This window comes from Hyaena hyaena, unplaced genomic scaffold (genome assembly GCF_003009895.1).
Source record: "Hyaena hyaena isolate Hyena2069 unplaced genomic scaffold, ASM300989v1 scaffold_258, whole genome shotgun sequence".
In the NCBI taxonomy this organism is placed as follows: Eukaryota; Metazoa; Chordata; class Mammalia; order Carnivora; family Hyaenidae; genus Hyaena; species Hyaena hyaena.
The window spans coordinates 715,493-738,532 of NW_024080891.1; the positions used below are offsets into that span (position 1 = coordinate 715,493).

A 23,040-nucleotide genomic window follows, 5' to 3' on the forward strand; every position below is an offset into this window, starting at 1 on the left:
GTAGCTGTTAACTCAGTCTTTGTGTCTGCAGTTCGGGCTTCAACGAGCTGCTTTATGCGTGGAGAAGTGACAAGGCTGTGAGTTGTTCACTGCCCTCTCCTGTGGCCAGCATGTGGCAGTGCCGGCTGTGTGGCACTGTTACTTCCTCAGCGGTTCTCCACGCCTCCCCAGCCCATGCAACATACTAAACTCGCCCCAAAGTCAGTGGTTTGGGAATTTCTGTGTAAAAAGCTGTAACAAAGCATCTGGGGGCTTGTAAAAGCACATCATGTCTATGTTTAAAATATTCAGTTACTTTTTCTTTCTATACACTGATAGATTGGCCTCAAAAGAAGTTTGCAACTTAACTGGTCACACAATACCATTTGAAAATGTTCTGCAGCGGAAGACAGGATACAGTGAATTATTAAAGCCAAGAGAGTGATGTTTTATCATATTTACAGGTTCACCCAGTTTCTTTGGAGTAGATGCCTCCCTTCCGTGAGTTAGAGAGTCTTTTGATAGGTTGGTTTCATCTTGTTAAGTGTTGCTAAACACAACCCGTGCAGCTGTAGGTTGAGAAAAATGAGTTTACTGAGATTCCCTTTTTAAAGCCCATGATCTATCATTAAATGTAAGGAAATATACTATAAATCTATTTTATTTTAGGAGAATAATTAAAACATGAAATTCTAAATGATAGTAGTTGTAGATTGTGGATACTTTGTAACTGAAGTGCTTGACGTACACCGCTGTACTAGCTACAGATGTGCAGCTGTGACTGCACACGCCCGTGTGTCGCTCGCCAGACAAGTGTGGCCGCCATCTGCCCCCCACAGTTATTACATTGGTATTGACCATATTCCCTGAGCTGTGCTTTTCATCCCCGTGACTTGTTTTATAACTGGAAGTGTCTGCCTCGGAGCATCATGCCTTCTGTGTTTCTGTGGGGGCGCAAAGAAAACCCGAGACTGCAAGGTAACTGTTGCTGGATGTCGATGGAAGGTGCACAGACTGCCCCAGGGATAACCAGACACCAGATACGGGCGTCGTGGATGCATTGAGAACATGATGTGGCCTCTGAAAACTCACATGTTTACGTTCCAAACCTGTGACCTTAGAACAACGTAGAAAATGTTAGAACACTAAGGATGTAGTTCATGAATTGTGAGAGTATCAATCAGGTAGCTTCTGAAAATACAAGGTACGTTTGTCAGAAAATGAGAAATAGGCAAATGACATTTTAACGTTTTTTTTTTAATGTTTATTTTTGAGAGAGAGACAGAGCATGAGTGGGGGAGGGGCGGGGGGTGGCAGAGGATCCAAAGCAGGCTCTGTACTGACAGCAGTGAACCTGACACGGGGCTTGAACTCACAAACCATGATATCATGACCTGAGCCGAGGTCGGATGCTCAGCTGGCTGAGCCCCCCAGGTGCCCCAGCACAGGACATTTTAGTATTATTATAAAAATGGCTTTTACCTGTGAGCCTCTGAATAGGCGCTGGGGGGCCCAGAAGTCTTGGAGCCACACTGGTGGTGGCCGCTACGTGGTAAAAACGATGAGTTTGAATGCAAAGTTGGAGTCTTGCCTATGGTTGAATGAACAAAGTGGCCAGTCCTTTTCCCCAAAACAATTACGAAGTGCACAATGGGAAGAAAAACAGCCATTTTGGTCTCTGGATATCAGTTAAAGGCATATGACAATGCGAGCAGCATTTATGATTTGAAAACCGTGAGCTTCAGGTGAGAACTTGTGGGCCCCCCCGTATCATGTGATGCTTGCAGCTGCTTGCAGTGCCCCCGGCCCGGCCCCTGTCTGGTTGGTACAGAGGCTCTGACAGCCTCCTTGCTGCAGTTAAAGGGTTTGCTCTGTCTGGAGTGCTGGGCAGCTCCCCCGACCCCAGCCCTGTGGCATTTCGGGGGATGGGGAGTGAGGGAGGCTTGGCCAGTAGCCTGGATGCCGCAGCCTGGGATGTCAGGCAACACTGAGGCAAGCCTGCCCCTGGGGTGGAGAAATCCTCCCCGCTTCTGCTGGCCAGCCCTTGGGAGACACCCGGGGGGAACTTAGAATTCGAACAACCCTGAAAATGGTGAGACTTTCAGGTGTGCTCCCCCTTCCTGGAGGACAGACCCGTCTGTGGAAGGTGGAAGCTGAAGAACCTGATACTAGAATTAATTAATTAACTAATTAATGTATAAAAGTTGTTTTTCTTGAGAGAGAGAGAGAAAGTGTGAGTCATGGAGGGGCAGAGGGAGAGAGAGAGAGAGAGGGAGAGAGAATCCTAAGCAGGCTCCACACCGTTAGCACAGAGCCCAACTCAAGGCTCGAACCCATAAACTGTGAGATCATGACCTGAGCTGAAATTGGACACTTAATTGACTGAGCATCCAGGCGCCCCCCCTCCCCTACCCCTTAGGCCAGAATTCAGACAACTTAAATGAAACAGATTCCTGGAAAGAGGCAGATCATCAAAACCGACTCAACAGCAAGTAGGCAATCTGAACAGGCTTATAATAATTAAACGTCTTCACACGACGTAAAGCTGGTTCCTGGTGACTCTACTCGGAAATTGTATCAGATCTTTAAAGTGGAGTCGTGCCAATCCCTTCCCAACTCTGTCAGAAAATCGATCAAGAGGACGATGTCCCAGCGTGTTCTGTGAGCCCTGTACTAGTCCACGAAAGCCACCTAAGACATCCCAAGAAACCTGTGGGTCAGTGTCCCTCGTGAACATACAGGAATAATCTTTAACAAATTAGGAAAACAAATCCAGTAACATATAAAAAAAGATGATACAGTATGACTGAGTGGGAATATCAGTTTGGTTTAATATCAGTAAATCAGTTATTTCATTTTTAAAAAATTTTACTTGAGAGAGAAAGAGCTCACAAGTGGGGGAGACAAGCAGAGACGGGGGGCAGGGGGAAGGGAGAGAGAATCACAGCTCAATTCCACAGCCCTGGGATCATGACTTGAGTTGGACACTCAACCAACTGAGCCACCCAGGCGCCCCAGTAATGACTTTTTAAAATGCTACTTTCCAATTTGAGAAAAGCCTCTCCCCTACCCCTGTACTTCTGGCCATTATTTACACAGAATCTTTGGTGGTGTGTTTGTTTGTTTGTTTTTGAGATATAGTCTTTGAAACAATTATTCAAATGGTTTTTAAAAAATGTGTGTGTGTATATTCTTTTTTGAGGTAGTTCACTTGAGCTGCAGAAAACAGTTTCATCATAGATGACATTTCGTAAATAGCACGGAATTTGTTTACAGGACAGTTCTGTGTAAGATTTTCAAAGCATTTTTTACGGGACCAAATTTTATTTTTAATGTGCATTTATTTTGAGAGAGAGTGTGAGTAGTGGAGAGGCAGAGGGCGGGGAAGAGAGAATCCCAGGCAGGCCTCCCACTTTAGCATGGAGCCCAACACGGGACTCGATTCTATGGCCGTGAGATCCTGACCAGAGCCCAAACCAAGAGCGGGATGCTCAACCAACAGAGCTGCCAGGAGCCCCAGGGACCAGGTACATTTTAAATATGGATCAGATGGTGTTGCTATTTTTAGTTTTTTGAGGAGACTCCATCCTTTTTCCATGAAGACTGGGCCAATTCACCCTTCCTGTCCTTAGTGTAGAAAGGCTCCTTTTCTCCACATCTCCTCCAACACTTATTACTTCTTATCTTTGTGATTGTAGACATTCTGGCAAGTATAAGGTGATACCTCGTTGTCGTTTTGATTCACATTTTCCTGATAATGTGTTTGTCTGTTGGCCATCTACATGTCTTTTCTGAACAAACGCCAATTCAGGTCCTCTGCCCATTTTGTAGTTGGATTATTTGTTTTGGGGGTGTTGAGTTACAGAAATTCTTTATATATTTTGGATATTAACCCCTTATTGGATATGTCATTTGCAAATATCTTGTCCCATTCAGTAAGCTGCCTTTATATTTGGTTGATGGGTTTCCTGTATATTTACCCAAAGAAAATGAAAACACTGATTTGAGAAGATAAAAATGTGCTGCTGTGTTCACTGCAGTGTTATTGACAGTAGCCAGGGTACAGAAGCCACCTGAATATCCACAGATACATGGATGGATAAGGAAGATGTCACACACACACACACACACACACACACACACACACACACACACACAGAGGAATATTAAGCAGCCATTAAAAAGGATGGGATTGTGCCACTTATGACAATATAGATGGATCTAGAGGGTGTTCATTTAAAGTGTTTGTGTTTAAAAGAGAGAGAGTATGCTAGCGGGGGAGGAGTAAAGAGAGAGGGGGACAGAGGATCCGAGGCAGACTCTGTGCTGAGAGCAGACTCGAACTCACGAACTGTGATATCCTGACCTGAGCCAAAGTCAGACGCTTCACTGACTAACCCCCCCAGGCGCCCGTGGATGGACTTAGAGGGTATTATGCTAATGAAATAGATGAGACTAGGAAAGACAAATGCCGTATGATTCATATGTTGAATCTGAAAACATGAATAAACAAAGCGCAGAATCAGATCTATAAATACAAAGAACGAACTGATGGTGGCCATAGGGGAAGAGAGTAGAGGGGACGAGCAAAGGGGAGAAGGGGAGAGGGAGGTACAGGCTTCCAGGGATGGAGTGAATAAGTCACGGGGGTACAAGGCACAGACAGGCAATCAGTCAAGGACACCGTGATCGTGCTGTGTGGTGACACTACCTTTGTGGTGAGCACAGCATGGTGTGTAAAGAAGTCGAGCCACTGTGTCCACCCAGGGAACAACTGAACTCAAAAAAATTTTTTAAATATTTTTATTACCTTAGAGGACACCCAGAGAATAGGAAATTTTAACAAAACTAGTAAGTTCTCAAGAAGTATGTTGTTAAATGTTCAATTTGTGAAGTAGGAAGGATTAAAAAAAAGCATCTGAACACCCCATTCAGCTATGATTTTATTCTTGTGAGCATCATTTTGTGTCCTACACAATGCAAAAAAAAAAAAAAATCTTGCCTGCACGTGTGTGTGTGTGTGTGTGTGTGTGTATTTTTCATGCTAATAAATTTAAGTCTTAAATCTTTGGTTTCAGTTGACATGATTGTTGCTTTTGTAAATGTTTAAAAAGCACAGCTTTTTCTCAATAGGATGTTTGATTTAAATTAATAATATCTTAATACCTAGCTAGAAGTTTTCCATTAAAAAGGTCACACGCATGTGTATATGTGTGTGTGAGAGAGATTAATTAATATAATTTGACAGTGGAATGCTACACAGCCTATACATAGCACACATAGTCTATGTGGCATAACTAGCATAACTGTAAAATGATTATGTTGTACCTATACTAACTTACATATAAAGACACTGATATTTTTAGTGTTTAAAAAGCAAATTAAATATAGTTTAATATAGGATGACACTATTTTATGAAATGTGAATTTACTTGTATATTGAAGCAGAAAATATAGGCGACACCTATGTGTAATTCTGATTTTTGTATTGTACTTAACGATTTAAATTTTGTCTTTATTTGTTTGTATTTTCTAGTTTTTCTGCCATTTACATATTTATTTAAAATGAAATAATAAAAGTTTATATTTTTGAGCATGACTGAAATCTGTAGAATGTTCTTACTTGATTTCTTCAGATATTTGCAATGTACTCGCCACAATCTTATACATATAAAATAATACATATACCGTTTGAACTATTCCAAACAGATGTTGAACTTACTAGACTCTATAACCATGATTTACCCCCAGTAACTTTTTCTTTTACTTTGTTATGTTTTGTTTTTCCTATTTTTAGAAATAATTAGGTACACAGACCTTTTTGCTGTGAACATTCGGGTCACTGAATGTCTTAGCATTATCATGACAGATCTATAAGGGAACAGAGTTTATTTCTATAAGGATCATAGAAGTAAAAATTGTTTAAACAATTTTTGAAAATTTTTAACCAACACATATTGGAAATGATTTTTTTAAGTCAGAAACGGTAAAAGAAAAGTATGTCGGCAGAAGACAGCAAGTGCAACAGCTGGGGGTGCGCAGTGGGGGGGGGGCAGTTGCCTCGGCACCATTTCCGGTTTCTTACCTTAAACCAGTTTGCTACGGGTGGGGTGCTGTCCGCAAGGTCCCTGGATCCCCCGCTGCTCTTGCCACCCTGAGGATGGTCTGTGTTCCGAGACGTTCTGCTTCCATATTCTAGTAGCCGTGCATTTTTTTCATTGTCCCTTTGTCCTCCGAATCGATGCAGGCCGTCACGTGATTTTCCTGCACTCATTCACTAGCTGTGCGGGAAGCATTCAGCACGCCTGGTGATGGGGTGATGGGTGCCCCAGGGAGGGCCGTGCCTCACTTCAGGAGGCTTAGATCGTGCTCGCGTAAAGGAAGGCAGACCAGAACTGTCTAAATTTTCATTCCAAGTAAATTTGCAAGGATCAAATATTTTTCTTTTGTTGAAAGCATAGGTGGGTTCACAGATCTATGTTTTCTTATTCGTCTTAAGGATTTAATGATTGAAGCTGATGGAAAGCTGTTAGGGAGACGGTGGTGTAGCTCACCATTTTCATTCACCCGTGGAGGGTGGCAATGAGATGAAAAAGAATAATCATCTAACAGGAAATAAAATCCTTTCATTTCCTTATAAAATCCTGGGAGGTGTTCTTTAATATGTATTAGTTTTATTTGTGTACAAATATCAGGATTTAATATTTTATTCTTTCACAGCATTAAAATAAAAACCACCTATCAAACCCCTTGGTCATTTTTTTTTCCTTGCCGTAACATTAGTGAACATTATGTTTTCTAAGGTGATGCTAAGAAGATTATCATAATAATAGGTGCCATTTTGTCCTAAACCTCCAGGTTATTTTAATATTAAGATCTTGGCTCCCATTTCTGCAGCAGTAAACCTGAAATGGTTGTGTGCTTTTATATTTTTAAATGTTCATTTGAGTTGTCTGCTGATTTTAAGTCATTATTTTATCAGCATTTTATAATAATGTTTTCTAGTGGATTAGAAGCATCCAAATTCTTTGACCTATATCAGAGAGTTGTTTAAATTTTCTGTTCACTATAATAGTGGCTTCAGGTCTGTTGCATGTTACTCATTTCATTTATTCTCTACTTTTGGTGCTGTGGTAAATATGAAATTATTAGTGCAATTCAGTTCATTGCCAGAAAATATCTTTTGATATTTCAGACTGAGAACATAGTAGGCATTAAATAAATATTCATAATTATCAATAAATTTATTTACCCTATTTATACCCCTGGGTAAATATGATCAAGTAGTTATATACAGCCATTCATTTATCAGGTATTTACTGAATCCTCTACTTTGCATCAGACACAGTTCTAAGCACTGAACTTAAAGAATTCCACAAGAGACGTCTTTGCTCTCCTTGAATTTTCACTGTAGGTAGGGATGGAGGGAAGACAAACAATAAAATAATAAATTGGCACATAGTGTTTTGATAAGTGACATGGAGAAAACAAAAACCAGTGTAGGGCAGAGAAGCAGAGAAGTGTGGGGCAGGGGCCGCACTTTCTGCCGGTGGGGAGGGGAGGGGGAGCTCACCGGTCTTGTGGGTGGGCTGCTCGCCATATACTATTTCCATACAGCAGGGGATTCCAGTGAATGTTATTTTAATTTTTATTTTTGTAATGTTTATTATTGAGGGAGAGTTCGCAAGTAGGGGAGGAACAGAGAGAGAGGGAGACACAGAATCTGAAGCAGCTCCAGGCTCTGAGCTGTGAGCACAGAGGCCGATGCGGGGCTTGAACTCATGAACCGTGAGATCATGACCTGAGCCGAAGCCGGACACTCAACCAGCTGAGCCCCCCAGGTGCCCCTCAATGAATGTTATTTTAGAACTAAAATACAAAACATGTAAGTGTTTATGCACTAAATAAATGAGAGAGAGAAAATGCTAAAATCTCAACCCAAGGGAAGCATTTGGGGAGTCAAAATTTATGCTCCCAGAATTTATGTAAGTCTTGCTGTGTACTTGGATTTAACACACGGTTATCTAGGCCAAGCGCCTCACACCTGAACCCCCCGTGCTTATTTTATTTGAATATTGTTCATCTTATAAATCATTCACAGACCTGTGATTAGCAGTGTTCTGTTTTCTTTTTAATTGCGGCATAAAACAAAAAGGAAAGTAACAGGAAGTGGAATCACGTAAGCTGTGGTTTCAATGCTGTTCCTAATTCCCTCCTTCTACAGAAGTGCTTCAGGGCTTCCAGGAATGTTTGGTTTCAATTTGTTTTAACTATTTAAAACTGTATTAAAATAATAGGGATGTTTAAGTGTACTGAGTGTTCATCTTGGAGACGACCCAGAGATCAGTTTTGTGCTGTTGTTTCTACTCATTTTTATGCAGAACTCAAATAAAGCTTAACAGTAATCTACCTGTGTGTTTGAACTTCTGGTAGATGTGTCATAGTGGCAAAGTTTTGGCTCTGCCCCAACTCTTTTTTCAAAAATGTTAACTTAGTACATATTCAATTACAAGAACATATGCAAGAGTTGATTCATTATGTGTTTGCATGTTTCTTGTTATAAGAAATTTGTATTTGTATTGGCTGTATGTTTAGGGATTCAACTTTGAAAGAAAATTTTGTGCATTATCTCTCTTAAGTTTCTGAGTCATTTTAGTCAGGAGACTTTGAGCTTGTAAGGAAGTCTATAAAACAAGCAACAAACTTTCCAAAACCATGTTTTATCTCTTGTGTCTTGTTATCTGTGGGAACAGAAAGAAAAACTCCAGAAATGAATGCGATCCTGAGACTGATGTAAGACTGCAGATGTCTTCCATAACATCAGTTTCAAAGTTTTATGTTCATCCAAACAGCTTCTTTGTTCTCCTTTGTTGATTTTATAGTGAGATAGGTAATAATTTCTAAGAGAAGAGTAAATTTTTCTTAATAAAATACTTCTGTCAGGGTTTGGTTATAGGTAACAGAAACCAATCTAAGTTAGTTTAAACAAAAAGAAATACGTTGGGTGACTTAAAAATTATTGGAAGGGCTGACGGGACCCACTCGGGGCAGAGTGACCAAGAAAGACTCCCAGGCCCCAGAATTTCCTCCTCCACGGGGCTGACAGAGTGGGACTTGCTTGGCTCCAGGAAGCCCGAGGTGGCAGGAACCTGGTGGCTGTAGATCCATGTGATGCTCCCAGAATAGAGGGAAACTTAAACCTGCCTTTCTTCCAGTCAGCTCAGTTCTGAACTGCATCTCACATTAGTGGTATATCTGATCAGGGGCGAGGACATTTGACAGCGTGGTTTTTAACTCCAGGGCAGGAAGGAGATCTTACAGGAGGTTGGGATGGATATTAAGTAGCAGGATCTGCCACTGTGTTTCCTTTAATCTGTTTAATCTATTGGTTTATTCCATATGAGATTTTATTTGGAAATAGAACCTTGCCCTGTTAGAAAAAGTTTGGAAACTACTGGGAGCTCCAAAATACAGATCATGATAAGTCCGCAGCAAACACTGCAGATCCTCTGGGAACAAGCGAATGGCGGTGCCGGACTCGAAGCCCCAGCAAACCACAGTCCCGGCTCCACCTGTGTCCCAGAGCCACGGTCAGTTTGTGTAGAGAGACCTCAGGGTATGCGCCCAGGCTCTTAGCAGAGATGAAGGCTGTATCGTCACTTATCTCAGATTAAAAAATGGTGTAATCTATTTTTAAATTCCAGATACTTAATACGACAGCTCTTTCGATTAATTTTCTTTAGTGTTAATAGGAAGAGGTCATAACATTGGTCTTTCACACATTCTAATTTAAGAATATGACTTCTTATCTTGGTTCAGTAGTTATTTTCTCAAATTATCAAAAATACTGTACTAAAAAGTATTTCTTCTTGGGGTATACTTATTCTACCCATCTCTACTTAGTACAATTCTGGAATTACTCAGTTATCAGTTCTTTCACCAATTTCCACAAAACCACAGTCACAATATTTTTTGATTCAACAGAATTTTCTGCAAATAAATGGTTAATTCACTTCTATTATAGATTATATATAAGAGATGTTAAAAAATAATGAATTTCATGATGATTCTTTAGCCTTCCTTCTCTAAGTGCAGCAATAAGATTGATTTGTATATCCAACAGAATCTGTAATTTTATTTATCTCTCCTCTTGCTCATGGATTACATTTCCTACTGATTGTAGAAAACATAAAGGTCTCAGTTACTTCTACTTTAAAAACTTTTTTATTTTTTTTGGTGTTTCTTGGACACTTGGTGTTTTGCATGCTTAGTCTTAGATAAATACCCAGGACTAGGATTTCAGAAGTTGCCAAACTGTTTTCCAAGGTGTTGGTGTGAGAGTCCAGTCTCAGACATCTTCTTCCTAACTCCTCTCTTGCATCCGAGAGTCGGGCGCACAGGGGAGTCTACAGAACGCTGTGGTGGTGAGGTGGGTGGCCTTGGCCTTTGCACAGTGTCCTCTGGATTCTGTTGAAGCCACTGCTGAGACTTCTAAGGGCTGCCAAGAGTCAGAGCCTGTTAATTCACCAAGGATGGGGACAGAGGCTCTCACCTGTCTGCCAGGCCTCCGTATGAGCTCTGGCTGGCGTTGGCAGCCCTGCGTCTTGCCTGAACCCATCACTGCATCTCTGACAGCCTGTTGCCAGAGCAGCTTTATTTACCCTTCCCTGTGAAATTCCTTCGGTTGCTTGTCTTCTGCTCTGCGTGTCCTTCCCTGTGGACATCAAAGCCGTACAGAATGATTCGAGGCAGTTTTGAGGGAAAGGAATGGAATTGGTCAGGTTGTAAGGTTCTTAGTAAATACGGAGGGATGACTTCCCAGCAGACAGGGGGCAGAACAGAGGGGGTGGAGGGACACGTTAGCCCTCCCTTCTCCCCGGCGCCCCTAGCTGGCCCTGAAGCGTGGGCCCAAGAGGACATTCTAGTCAAGATGATATCTTGAAAGGAAACACAAGCTAGTTGTGGAACAAAGAAATGCTGGTGCTTGCTTCACAGCGAGCTAAAGCCAAGACCAGGCTTTTTGTTTAATCAGCTTATTAGGCATATTTTATGTACAATAAATCTGACCAGTTATAAGTATATGGTTCATTGATCTTCACGAACGCAGACGGTCATGTAACCAGCACCACATCAACATTTGTGCCACCCTAGAATGTTTCCGGGTGCCCCATTGCAGCTGATCTCCCCTCTCTCACCCGCCCCTAGTGCCTGGCAGCCTCCGGCCGGCCTTTCATCCTGCTTCTACAATTCCGTGTAAATGCAGTCCTGCAGCGCGTAGTAGTGTGTCACTTAGCATAACGCTTCTTGCTGTCACCCATGTGGTGCTTTGTTCGTTTCTGGTGCTCAGGACTGCTTGTTACATGGATGTAGCATACTTCCGGCAGTTCATGAATGTCCAGTTGCTTCACATTTTCCCTTTATATTCTAATGGGTGTGGGCGTATCTCATTGTAGTGGCAGGTTGCATTTCCCAAGTATCTGAACACGTTGACCATTCCTTAAGTGAATTGGTTTGCCATTTCTAGATCTTTTTTTGTGAAGCACCTATTCAGATGTTTTGCTAATTTTTATTTATACTTATTTTTAGTTTATTTATTTATTTTGAGAGAAAGAGAAAGAAGGGGGAGTGAACATGGGGCAGGGACAGAGAGAGGAAGAGAGAGAATCCCAAGCAGACTCTGTGCCGTCTGCACAGTCTGACCTGGGACTCGATCCTATGAACCATGAGATCATGAGCTGAGCCGAAATCAAGAGTTAGACACCTAATTGACTGAGCCATCCAGGTGCCCCAGTGTTTTGCCCATTTTTAAATTGGGGATGTTCATTATTGATGTTCAATATTGAGTTGTAAGATTACTTTATATATTTGGGGTACACGTTTTTTATTAGGTATATAATACTCCATGTCTTTCGTTTTATGGTGTTTCCTTTTGTTTTCCTAACAGTGTCTTTTTGAAGAGCCTATATACTTAATTTTAATAATGTCTGTCTTATCATTTTTTCCAAGAAAAATGCTTGGAAATCCAAGAAATATGCTTAACTCACGATTTTCTCGGGGCAACTGGGTGGCTCAGTCGGTTAAGCATCCAACTTCGGCTCAGGTCATGATCTCACGGTTTGTGGGTTCGAGCCCTGTGTCAGGCTCTGTGCTGACAGCCAGCTCAGAGCCTGGAGCCTGTTTCAGATTCTGTATCTCCCTCTCTCTCTGACCCTCCCCTGCTCACGCTGTCTCTCTCTCACTCAGAAATAAATAAAACCTTTAAACAAATTTAAAAACAGATATTCTCTTACGTTGTATAGTTTTCACCCTTGTGTATAGATTAGTGATTCATTTTAAGTAAACTTTTATATGTGGTGTAAGGTAAGGGTAAAATTTTGTTTTTGTTATTTTCCATATGAATATCTATTTCTTCCGGAAACATCTGTTGAAAAGATGGTCCTTTTCCAGTGAATAACTTTGGTATCTCTGTTGGAAAATCACATGTATGGATCTATTTCTGATTCTCTGCTTGGGCTCACTAAACTGCATGTCTGTCATTATGTTGGTACCATTGTACCATTTAATTTTTGTTGCAGCTTTACTGAGGCATCATTGAGAAATAAAATCATGTATGAATTATACAACATTAATATCACTCATCAGGGACATAGGAATAGGAACTATGAGACGTGACAGATGTGACCTCACACCTGTCAGCTTGGCTCTTATCAAGTAGACATGAGATAAATGCTGCTCAGGGTGTGGTCAAAAGAACCACCCAGCTTTGGTTAACAGTCCCTTCAGAGATTCTTGGACTGTCATGTAGCCTCTACAACTTCCTTAATTTTGAGAATTGACATGGCTCTCCTGAACCGTTGGCATTATCCTAACAGTGCATGTCTCTCTTTGGTACTTGACCTTTTCTGATCTTGCATCTTAGGACCTTACTAAATTCACTGATTCACTCTAGTGGCTTTTTTGGAAGATTCCTTAGGATTTTATACCTGAGGGATCATGTCCGCTGTGAATAAAGAGAGTTATTTTTTTCTTTCCAATCCAGTGTATACTACATATATGATATTTATTTGTACTATAAATTTTATATAACATATATATGTGTGCCTGCCTGTCTAGACACACACACACACACACACACACACACACACACACACACACACACACACACTTACTTTTGTGCCTTATTTTGCTGGCTAGAACCTCCAGGATAATGTTGCACAGGAAGGAACAGTGAGAGTAGGTAGTCTCACCTTGTTCCCCATCGTTGGGGGGGGGGGGGAGTTACTCTCACCATCAGGTACGGAGGCACCTGTAGGTTTCTCATAGATGCCTATGATGTAAGAGTAACGAAATCCCATTAAATTCCTAATTGCTGCGAGTGTTTATTCCAAATGAGCATAGGAAGTTCTGTTCAGATGTTTTATTTCTGGGATGACAGTGTTGAACTGCCTGGTGACCAGTGTCTAAAAGCTTTTGTTTCATGTATTTTGTCTGGTTTTCTACTTGTTTATGACTGGAAGAGACTTCTGTAGCAGTTAATCCTTCGTGAGCAGAAGTGGCATATTATTTTCTGACTGCAGGCAGTGTTGCCCGTGTCAAACTGAGACAAAGGGAGAGGAAGCATTCAGTGACTCAGTGCTATAAACCGCTGTCTTTAAAACTAAAAAGTCTTTTAATAGAGAATCATCTACAAGTCATAATTTCTTAATGGATACCAGAAATGCTGAAGAAGTTAGGACTATGGTAACAAGGAAGTGCCAGCATGCTGAAAATTGTGGACAATTAAGTGCTTTTTTTCAGTTTGAGTATTTTTTGTTAGTGTCTCAGCAACACTGAGCACTTGCCTAGTTTCTCTTACTCCTTTGGGTGGTATCAGTACAAAAGAAAAGATCATGTCCAGTAGAAGCAAACACATTCCTAGAGAAAAGCCCTTCTTTGGTGGACGTGTGCCTCACCCGGGCCATCGTCACTAGGTCACTGGCGTGTGGCCCGCCACCCTCTTTCTGCCAAGGTCACTTTCTCCCCAGCCTTCACGGACCAGCTTCCTGAGCGCGTCTGCTGTGCCGTCCTCTCCGCTGGTCTGTGGCCGAAAGGGACCAACTCACAGCCCTCACATTTCTTCAGATTTTGAGGATTTTTTTAAATATTTTTTTTTTTAACTAAAATGAGACTCTTTAAAAGTCTTGCAGGTTTTGTTGTACTTAGAAACTAAAAGAGAAAGGCGGAATTCTACACTTGTTCCATCTCCTGCTCTCGATGTTCTTCAGAGTGAGTGCAGGGAGCACAGAACAGCCCTGCAGACTCATAACCCAGCCTTGCTCTGTGTTTTCTTTGAGCAGCTTCTGAGTAGATAGAATTCCAAAGAAGTGAAAATTCAGTTCTTAGTAATTAGGCTGCAGCATATCCATGAGTAACTTAAACACATTTTGAGAAGTGAAGTCAGAGACTTACCGACAACAAGAAACTTTGGCAGCACATTTCCAGCTTTTTCTTGTTTTGCTTTTTTTATTGCTATTGCAATTCAAAATATGATCGAGTCAGTAAAACTTAAACCTTTTTCTGAATTCTTAATGTTTATAATCTCTTTAGTGCCAGTATCTTCTATGTTTTTGGGTTTTCGGTTAAGATCTCTGCTAACATAGTCGTGTGTGATTAGCCAGACTTCACGGAATCCCAGGTGGTCTGGAGAATCTTGGGAACCTGGACGTGCCTGTAGTACATTCTGGGATGTTTTTCCATCTTCGGAAAACTCGCAGGCCATATGGATTTTCATGCTATAGACTTTACCATTTTTATAAGCAAGACAGGTAAGGTTTGGATTTCTCATTCTTCCTCATCTCTAATATTGAAGCAACATAAGAAAGATATTCCCTAAAAGACACAAACATTGTAAGAGTTTTAGGAGAGCTCAATAATTTTTATTTATAATTTCTAAAATTTCTTAGCCATTTCCAAGTAGTCACTTGAAACTGAATTTTGGAAGACATTAGTATAGAATTTATCATGGTAAGTCAGTGGATAAAATGTTCTTTTATAAATATTTTTTCAATGTTTATTTTTGAGAGACAGAGACAGAGTGTGAGCTGGGAAGGGGCAGAGAGAGGAAGACACAATCCGTAGCAGCTCCAGGTCTGAGCTGTCAGTACAGAGCCCTATGTGGGGCTTGAACTCACAAACTGTGAGATCATGACCTGAGCCGAGGTCGGATACTTAACCTTCTGAGCCACCCAGGCGCCCCCCAACAGTGCATAGTTTTCTAAATGTTAACAGAATTTACATCTAATAACTCCAGTTTCTCCTGTCAGGATGATAGAATTCTTCATATATTTCAACAGCTCATATGGAATCAATTGAGAAATCAAGATCAACTTACCAAAATGATTCTACATATTTTCCTGCCTGGGATGGATTTGCGCAGGTTTCTGATGGTGGATGTTAGTTACATTTGCTCCCAAGCATGAAAGCAGTCCCTTCATGGAATCAACACAGTTCTAAAATTTAACTAATAAGTCCTATAATACAGTATATACAAAAGAAGAAAAAATCATATTGTGTCATGATACCTTTCTTGAGCTCTGGTTCTGTGGCCTTGATAAGTGAAATCCAACATATATGTAATATTTTCTGTTATCTATAGGAGAGAAACTGTATCATCTTATATATACAACACTTATCTACCATGTCTATTTTTTTTTAATTTTTAAAAAATGTTTTATTTATTTTTGAGAGAGAGAGAGAGCAGGGGAGGGTCAGAGAGAGAAGGAGACACAAAATCCGAAACAGGCTCCTGGCTCTGAGCTGACTGTCAGCACAGAGCTCAACATGGGGCTCAAAACCACAAACCGTGAGATCATGACCTGAGCCAAAGTTGGACACTCATAAGACTGAGCCACCCAGGCGCCCGTACCATGTCTATTCTTAATCCTCATATCTGCAAAATAAAATGTAAGGAAACTACCTTGCAAGTTATTACATTTCATATTATATAGAAAAACACGTGTAGTTCTCACACTGCTGTTTTAAGCCATCCCTTTTCTAGAATTAGAAAGCTTCGTGGACTAACTCTCACTAGGAATGGTCTCATTCTGTTCATATGGAATTAAGTACAAAAGAGTAGACTATAATAGCATATGCCAGAAAACATGATTCTCCAAGTTACTGAAAATCATTATAGTCTTTCACGGAAAAAAAGGCAGCTCTTCCTATTTTATGGTATAGTTTGTGAACTTATGTATATCGTTTCCTCCTCTTTTTTCTGACCAAGAATATCACAAGTATATGGATCTTTATACCTTTCCATTACCTCACAGTGTATAGTTTATTTCATGTTTCCTCATTAGTGACTCTACAAAGTACAGCGTTTATTGGCACAAACTAATTAGCCTGGTGCTTAAGTTCTCGATTACATGTGTTATGTTCCTTCCATCAGTGCCTGGCTTTTAATGTTAAAAAATTAAGAGAGGAAACAAAATAAAGTGACTGCTGTACTTACAAATTGTACTAAGCTTTAGACCAGTGGCTAAAGTGACAGTCTTCTCGTGTGTTACCACTCTGTTAACGTCTGAAGAAAAATACTCTGCATGCAAAAGCATCTGTATCTATATCTTATTTATCAAGAATCATTTAAAATATTTTTAAATGTTTTATTTCTGAGTGAGAGAGAGAGAGAGACAGCATGAGCAGGGGAGGGTCAGAGAGAGAGGGAGACACAGAATCTGAAACAGGCTCCAGGCTCTGAGCTGTCAGCACAGAGCCCGATGCGGGGCTCGAACCCATGAACCATGAGATGATGACCTGAGCCAAAGTCAGACGCTTAACCGACTGAGCCACCCAGGCGCCCCAAGAATCATTTTTTAAAATGCCTTTCTGCTCAATAGTGAAAAAGAAGTATTAGATGCTATCCTTGTCTCTAAGAACTTCTTTCCAGTCAAGAAGTTGAGTCATCCACACGTATATAACCATCCACAGAAGGCAGAACATAATTAATGCCACATTGAATGGGGACAAACAAAATACAGTTAACTGACAGATCACTCTGCGCAAGAACTCTATCTGTTGCCCCGTCTAGTCCTAACACTATCTGATGTGACCTCCTATTGCAAGTGAGATATTCCCAAGTTTGGAAAGGTCCAGGAGCCCATCTATGGTTTGTCAGTGAAGCTGAGATTTGAAAACAGATGTTTGGACTCCACGCCCACCTTCTTCTTTTTCCACAGCGCTCTGCTCTCCCGGCAGGAGAGGAGTGTGTAAAAACTCTGAGTCAAGAATATGGTGGGCCTGTTGCTTTTAGAGGCCTCACGGGCAAAATACAAATGGAGCTGATTCTTGAAAGGAGGAGGAATCAACCTTGGCAAGAACCCGCAGGGACACTCGTGTCTCGGGGGCTTTGCTCAGGCTGATCCCTCTGCCTCGAATGCTCTTCCCGCAGGCAGCTGCCGTTAGTAGCTGCTGTTGTACCTCCTGCCTGCGCTGGCCCTCTTTGACCACCCCCTCGGTGCCGCAGCCTCCCCGCCTTTCCCCCCATCGCTCTCTGATGCTTCCCCCCACCTGCTCCACTCTGTTCCCGCTCTAAGGCACTGCCACTTGGAACTTGCTGTGTAATTTAGTTTTTTATCCTGTCTGTGGACTCCCTCTTGCCTTTGGGATTAAACTTCTTTTTCTTTTGTTCTGAGATGTATCGTAGGTGCCTAGGATAGTGTCAGGCACATAACGGGGACACTCAATCATCGTGGTTTGAAGGTATGAAGATTTTGAGTCAAGAGTTTGCAGATCATACTTGGGGCTCTGGAAGGACCCTGCTTACTGGGGTGGGGCCTTACTGGGTGTCGTGTATTCCAGTTGGAAAAGGAGAGCCAGAACCAAATTGTGACGAGTTAAATCTTAAGCAGAGGAATTTGTTTATTTTCTGGTAGAAATGGAAGAGCTTTCCGAAGCTTTAATTTTAAGTAGCAGTGGTACAAACGTAATTTCCTAGTAACATCTTGCTACATTTCCTTTATGATTTTGGAAGTGTTTTTAGTTTTACCTTGTCAAATCGGCTAAAGAAATAGCAAAATTAACTCGCACATTCGTAGGGGCGCCCAGGTGGAGCAGGCTTCAAGGTCAGCTGGTTTCAGGTTGCGTCCCCCATGGCTGCGAGAGGACTCCCACCCCCCACTGCCATGGGACATTGAGCTCTGGGGCATCTGGAAGCCATGAGATGTAAGGCCTTCCCCTCAGCCTGATTGCGCCAACTGAGACATTGATTCAGTGTCTGGCAGTGTTACGTGTTTGATAAATACTTGGGGATTGAATCATTCGGAGCTTTGTTGTAAGAAGACAGCTGACTTTAGACATTAGCACCGCAGCTCCTGGAGAATGCCAGAAGTGGCTGGAGGAGGCTGAACAAGCCAGCTCCTGAGAAGTGGAAGAGCCGCTGAGCCCTGGACAACGCAGGGCTTAGGGGCGCTGACCTGCCCCCCAATGCGTTTGAATGTCTGCGAAATATAAGCCCTCATGGCCTACTGTTGACCAGAAGAAATGTTACTAACACCATAAACAGTGGACTAACACATGTTTTGTATGTACGTATAATGTATGTACGATGGTCTTACACCAGAGTAAACTAGAGAACAGAAATATTAATATAATCATAAGAGAAAATATATTTACAGAACTGCACTTTATTCATTTAAAAAAAATCTATGTTATCAGTGAGCCTGTTCAGTTCAAACCATGTTCAGTGGTCAACTGTTTATTAAAAAGTTGTCTAGTTTATTAATTTTCATAGGAAATAATATTTTTCATAATGAGAAGACTGATATACTCCATTTAGGAATATTAGAATTTCTGCCACACCCAGAAGTGAAGTGATAGAGACACAGGGAAGTCCTTCCAGAGATCAGCAATTTCTGCCACTTCTGGTCATTGAGTCTTTTCTTCGGATGCATAGTACTGACATGGAATGGCTTGGACTTACCCTCTTGTCTGTTGGAGTGAGCACTGAAAATAGAAATCTCATCCATGGATGTGCCTCTTGTCCAGTGGAGTGAGCACTAACAGGGAACACTCACCTATGGAAGATTTAGTGTATGATTACACTTCAAGGAAATGATCAATTTAAAAAGTAGAAATTGTTCGGGGCGCGTGGGTGGCTTAGTCGGTTAAGCGTCTGACTTTCGCTCAGGTCATGATCTCGCAGTTCGTGGGTTCGAGCCCCACGTCGGGCTCTGTGCTGACTGCCACCTCAGAGCCTGGAGCCTGTTTCAGTCTGTGACTCCCTCTCTCTCTGACCCTCCCCTGCTCACGCTGTCTCTCTCTCTCTCCTAGAAATAAATAAAACATTAAAAAAAATTAAAAAAAAAAGTAGAAATTGTTCAAAATAGCTTCTCTGAACATTGAGTAATAAAGCGCCAGGGCTAAACACAGAGTAAAGAAGAACATGGTAATCAGCCCCAGAACTTAGCTGTAGTATAAGTTCCTCTGTGTTCTAATTACATGTGGATCCACTCCCGAAACCCTACTTCACAACAAAGAAATGCAAAAGTGAGCACAAAAATAAATATAAATATATGCAGTTCTAAAGAGCTATAAAATCGTCAAAATTAACTACTTCCCATGAAGGTGATTCCCATCAATCCAGTACTTTAAGTTGCCGTTAAAGAAAAATAGTTGGTTTTTATGACTACACCCGGGTACAGTGTCTTATGCACACTCAAGTTTGAGAAGTGTCAAGGAAAACTAAAGGAAGATGCAAAAGGAACATTTTATTTATGGAAAGGAAATCCTATGTTTTGTTCCATGTGCTATTCTTCCTAAGGCTTTTAAAAATTATTAAAATCCTGTTGAGACTGAAGATACTTTCCTTTTTTCCTTTTTTTTATTAAATAAGTTCCTCTTTAACAGTGATAAACAATCCCTCTCCGAAATTCGTCTTGTTTTCTTGTTTATTCACCCCACCAGAGTGTGAGCTCCTTGAAGACAAGGACACATGCCTGGATATAATGAGTCCGTGGCACCTATTTGTTGAATAAACAAATGTGAATTGAACCCCTAAAGCCGCACAGAAATTCGTGTCTGCTGTTGTGAACATTTTTGTTACTAATTTGATGCTCATGAATTATTCAAAATCTTGCATCGGTGGCAGTTTCTTACTTTTCCATGATCCCCAATGCCTTTCATTTTAAAACAAGATCTCTTGCTGAACCGTGTGACCTGTGGTCGCAACAGTTCGGTCCTCAGCGCGTGTTGGAAGTGCACAGAGATATGGCAGTCGTGGGCTCTCAGGAGACAGTCTGAGCCCTGGGCTCGTCCCCTGCGATCCCGAAATGCTTTGCGTGAGGAGGTTGGGGTGATTTTCTGCTCTCCTACTTTGAAACTGTCTTTGTGGGAAAGGTGGTGGTTCAGAATCCAGTTGTATCAGCAGGATATTCTTTCAGTTCAGACTTGCAAGGTGGTGAAAGGAGTCAGCCAGCTTGTCCAAAGCAGTTGACTGCGGGGGTGGGCTTCAGAGGGTGGACCCCGCCCTGAGCCCCTGGTCCCTGCCCGAGGCACCACCCCTCGGCAGGTAAGACATTCCAGGAGCTCTCTTCCACATGCGGGCATTTTCTTTGGACAAGAGAGTTCAACTAAATGAAGAGTCCACATACAGGAAAGAGGAAGCAGGATCCCGTATCCTAGCAGATTTCGCTGTGCCTGTTAATTTCTTCAGCTAAAATACCACACTCCGCAAGTATAATAGATGTGACATTCATTTAACAAAACTTGACTTCTAAGTTGGAGGAACAGATAGAGGTGCCTTTGTCAATCGTGCATACGGTGGAAACCCTAGAAACCAGCTATAGGTAAAATTTTTCTTTCAAATACTTTAAATTGCCCCTAAAGGAAAAAAATAGTTGGTTTTTGTAAATACATGCCGGATGAGTACCTTATGCACACTCACATTTGAGAAGCATTGGGCAGACTAAAGGAAAGAGCGAAGGTACATTTGAACCAGCATTCAGATGTTAGTGATGACCGGGGAGTGTGGAGGAGCCACAGGTGGGAACGCCATTTGGTCCTGAGAGTAACCCTGTTTCTACAACTGCTGCTTTTCATTATGTGCTTCTTAATCCACTGGGACGTTTGGTCGTCACCATACTTACTGGATGTCTTCGATAAAATTAAAAATATATAAGCCTTTGTAACTTTAGAATCTGTTAATAAATTTGTTGTAATGATCAAACAGTCCCTCCCCCCTCCAGGAGGGTTTAGGAGAGGTAAGGGTCCGGAGTCGAGCAGGTGGAACGCTGCTGCGTCAGGGTTTCCGTGTGGAAGGCCGCGTGGATGCTTCTCCTGTAACATGCTCAGGGCTGTTCTCGGGGAAGTCAGCTGCGGTCCTCAGGTCACTAGGCAACAGTTAGAAGCAACACATGAACAAGTGTGTATTAATGCAGTAATGCGAAAATAAGGGCTGTTCATCGAACGTCTGCTCCCCACTCGTACCAAGCTTGGTAATTTCTGAACGGCTTCAGGTGGAGCCATGATGAGGCCAGCTTTGAAATCCAATTTCCTTTACATTCTGAAATATCTGAGGGACAGGACCGGTGTGTGCCTGGCTGTATGCGTGTACGTGTGTGTACCTCCTTGTGTGTGTGTGGCTCTATGCGTGCATGTATGTGTTCCTTCATGCATGGGTGTGTACTTGGTTGTGTGTGTGTGCACACGTTCCTTTGTGCATGTGCGCACGTGCCAGTTTGCGTGTGCATGGCTGTGTGTGTGTGTGTGTACCTGCATGCCTGCGTGTGTGCATGCGTGTGTGTGTGTGTGTGGCATGGTTGCCAGGGCACATACCGGATTCAGTGGCCAGTTTGGAGGCCACCAGTTGATAAGTGATTTGGCAGTAGACTTGGTGTTATCTGTGGAAATGGTGGCAAGCAGCAAATTGGAGAAAGATTAGAAGAAAGAAAACACAACTCAGCAGTTTACTTAGCGAGGATGTTGAAAGAAGAAGGAGAATCACAACCGTGTTTGAACTCGGGGGACGTGGTTTTGTCAGTGTCGGCATGAGTTAGGCTGCGCTCTAGAGGAACGGCACACATGGGCTCTGCGGCGGGTCCCGTGTGCACATGGTGCTGGCTAGACAGGGTTTGATGGGGACACGCACAGCAGTAGCACTGAGCTAAAGGTGGCCTCCCAGTGAAGGCTCTGGTCCAGTCAGTCTCCGTGAGGGCCACATGCACATGCCAAGGGTCAGAACCAGCGACCTTGAGCAGAGTTTTGGCCTCTTTGTGTCTCGTCCCCTGTTGGTCGTGTAGCCGGCCCCACGGGGAGAGCCCTTCTGAGGGTCTCACCCTGACCGGGCGCCACCCACCTGTCAGTCTCCCTTTACGGGAAGCACAGCTGGCAGGCTGGCCCAGCAGGCCCCGGCGCCTGGGCCCCACGGTGCAGAGAGGTGCTGTTGACGGGGGTCTTTCGTGCCTCGACCAGGGTGCCGTGCGGGGGCATGTCTTCCTCCAGCAAGTAAGAAATGCTGTCATTAACCCGCAGCACAGATGTGAAGGGTCACTTGTGATGTCTGCGTGGCTGTGGCATTTAGGAAATCGTCTGCAGGCACTACGGGCTCAGAGCCTCAAACAAGGCAGTCTCGGAAATGGCCTGTGGTATTTCACTTCCCTCCAAGCTTTACATGGAAATCTAGCTCTATTATGTGTAACCTTTACTTGACAGGTTTTTGAAGCCAAATTCTTAGATTTTGTAAGAGGAAGCATAGCAACACGGCTTCCTAGTTTATTGAGAGTGAATGACATATTCTGTATTTCAGAAGCTACTCAGAGTTTCTAATTGTGTTTTTCCCCTTCCTTTTTCTTTCCCCCCAGATGAATCGGCTCCTAAGGAAGTCAGCAGGGTAAGTACTGCAACTATGATTCCTGCCACCACAGTGTAGGAAGTAAACACTCGTATACGTTTCCTCAGTGTTCTAACACGTTCAAGTTCTAGAAAAATAATGATGAACACAGTGTGTCCTCTCCGGCGCATCGCTCATTAGTGGTTGTAAACCCAAGGCCCCCAAACCACACACAACGACAGCTGTGTCTTGTCTGGCTC

General features: G+C 42.4%; 1 protein-coding gene across 5 annotated transcripts in view; it reads left to right on the forward strand.

Moving 5' to 3' along the window:
• PDE10A (phosphodiesterase 10A) overlaps positions 1 to 23,040 on the forward strand; it is a 305,877-nt gene that overhangs the window by 164,363 nt on the left and 118,474 nt on the right. For all 5 annotated transcript variants that reach the window (XM_039245521.1, XM_039245526.1, XM_039245523.1 and 2 more), the window contains one exon: positions 22,812 to 22,840. In XM_039245521.1, coding sequence (XP_039101452.1) covers positions 22,812 to 22,840 — 29 coding nt within the window. The remainder of the gene's footprint in view (positions 1 to 22,811; positions 22,841 to 23,040) is intronic.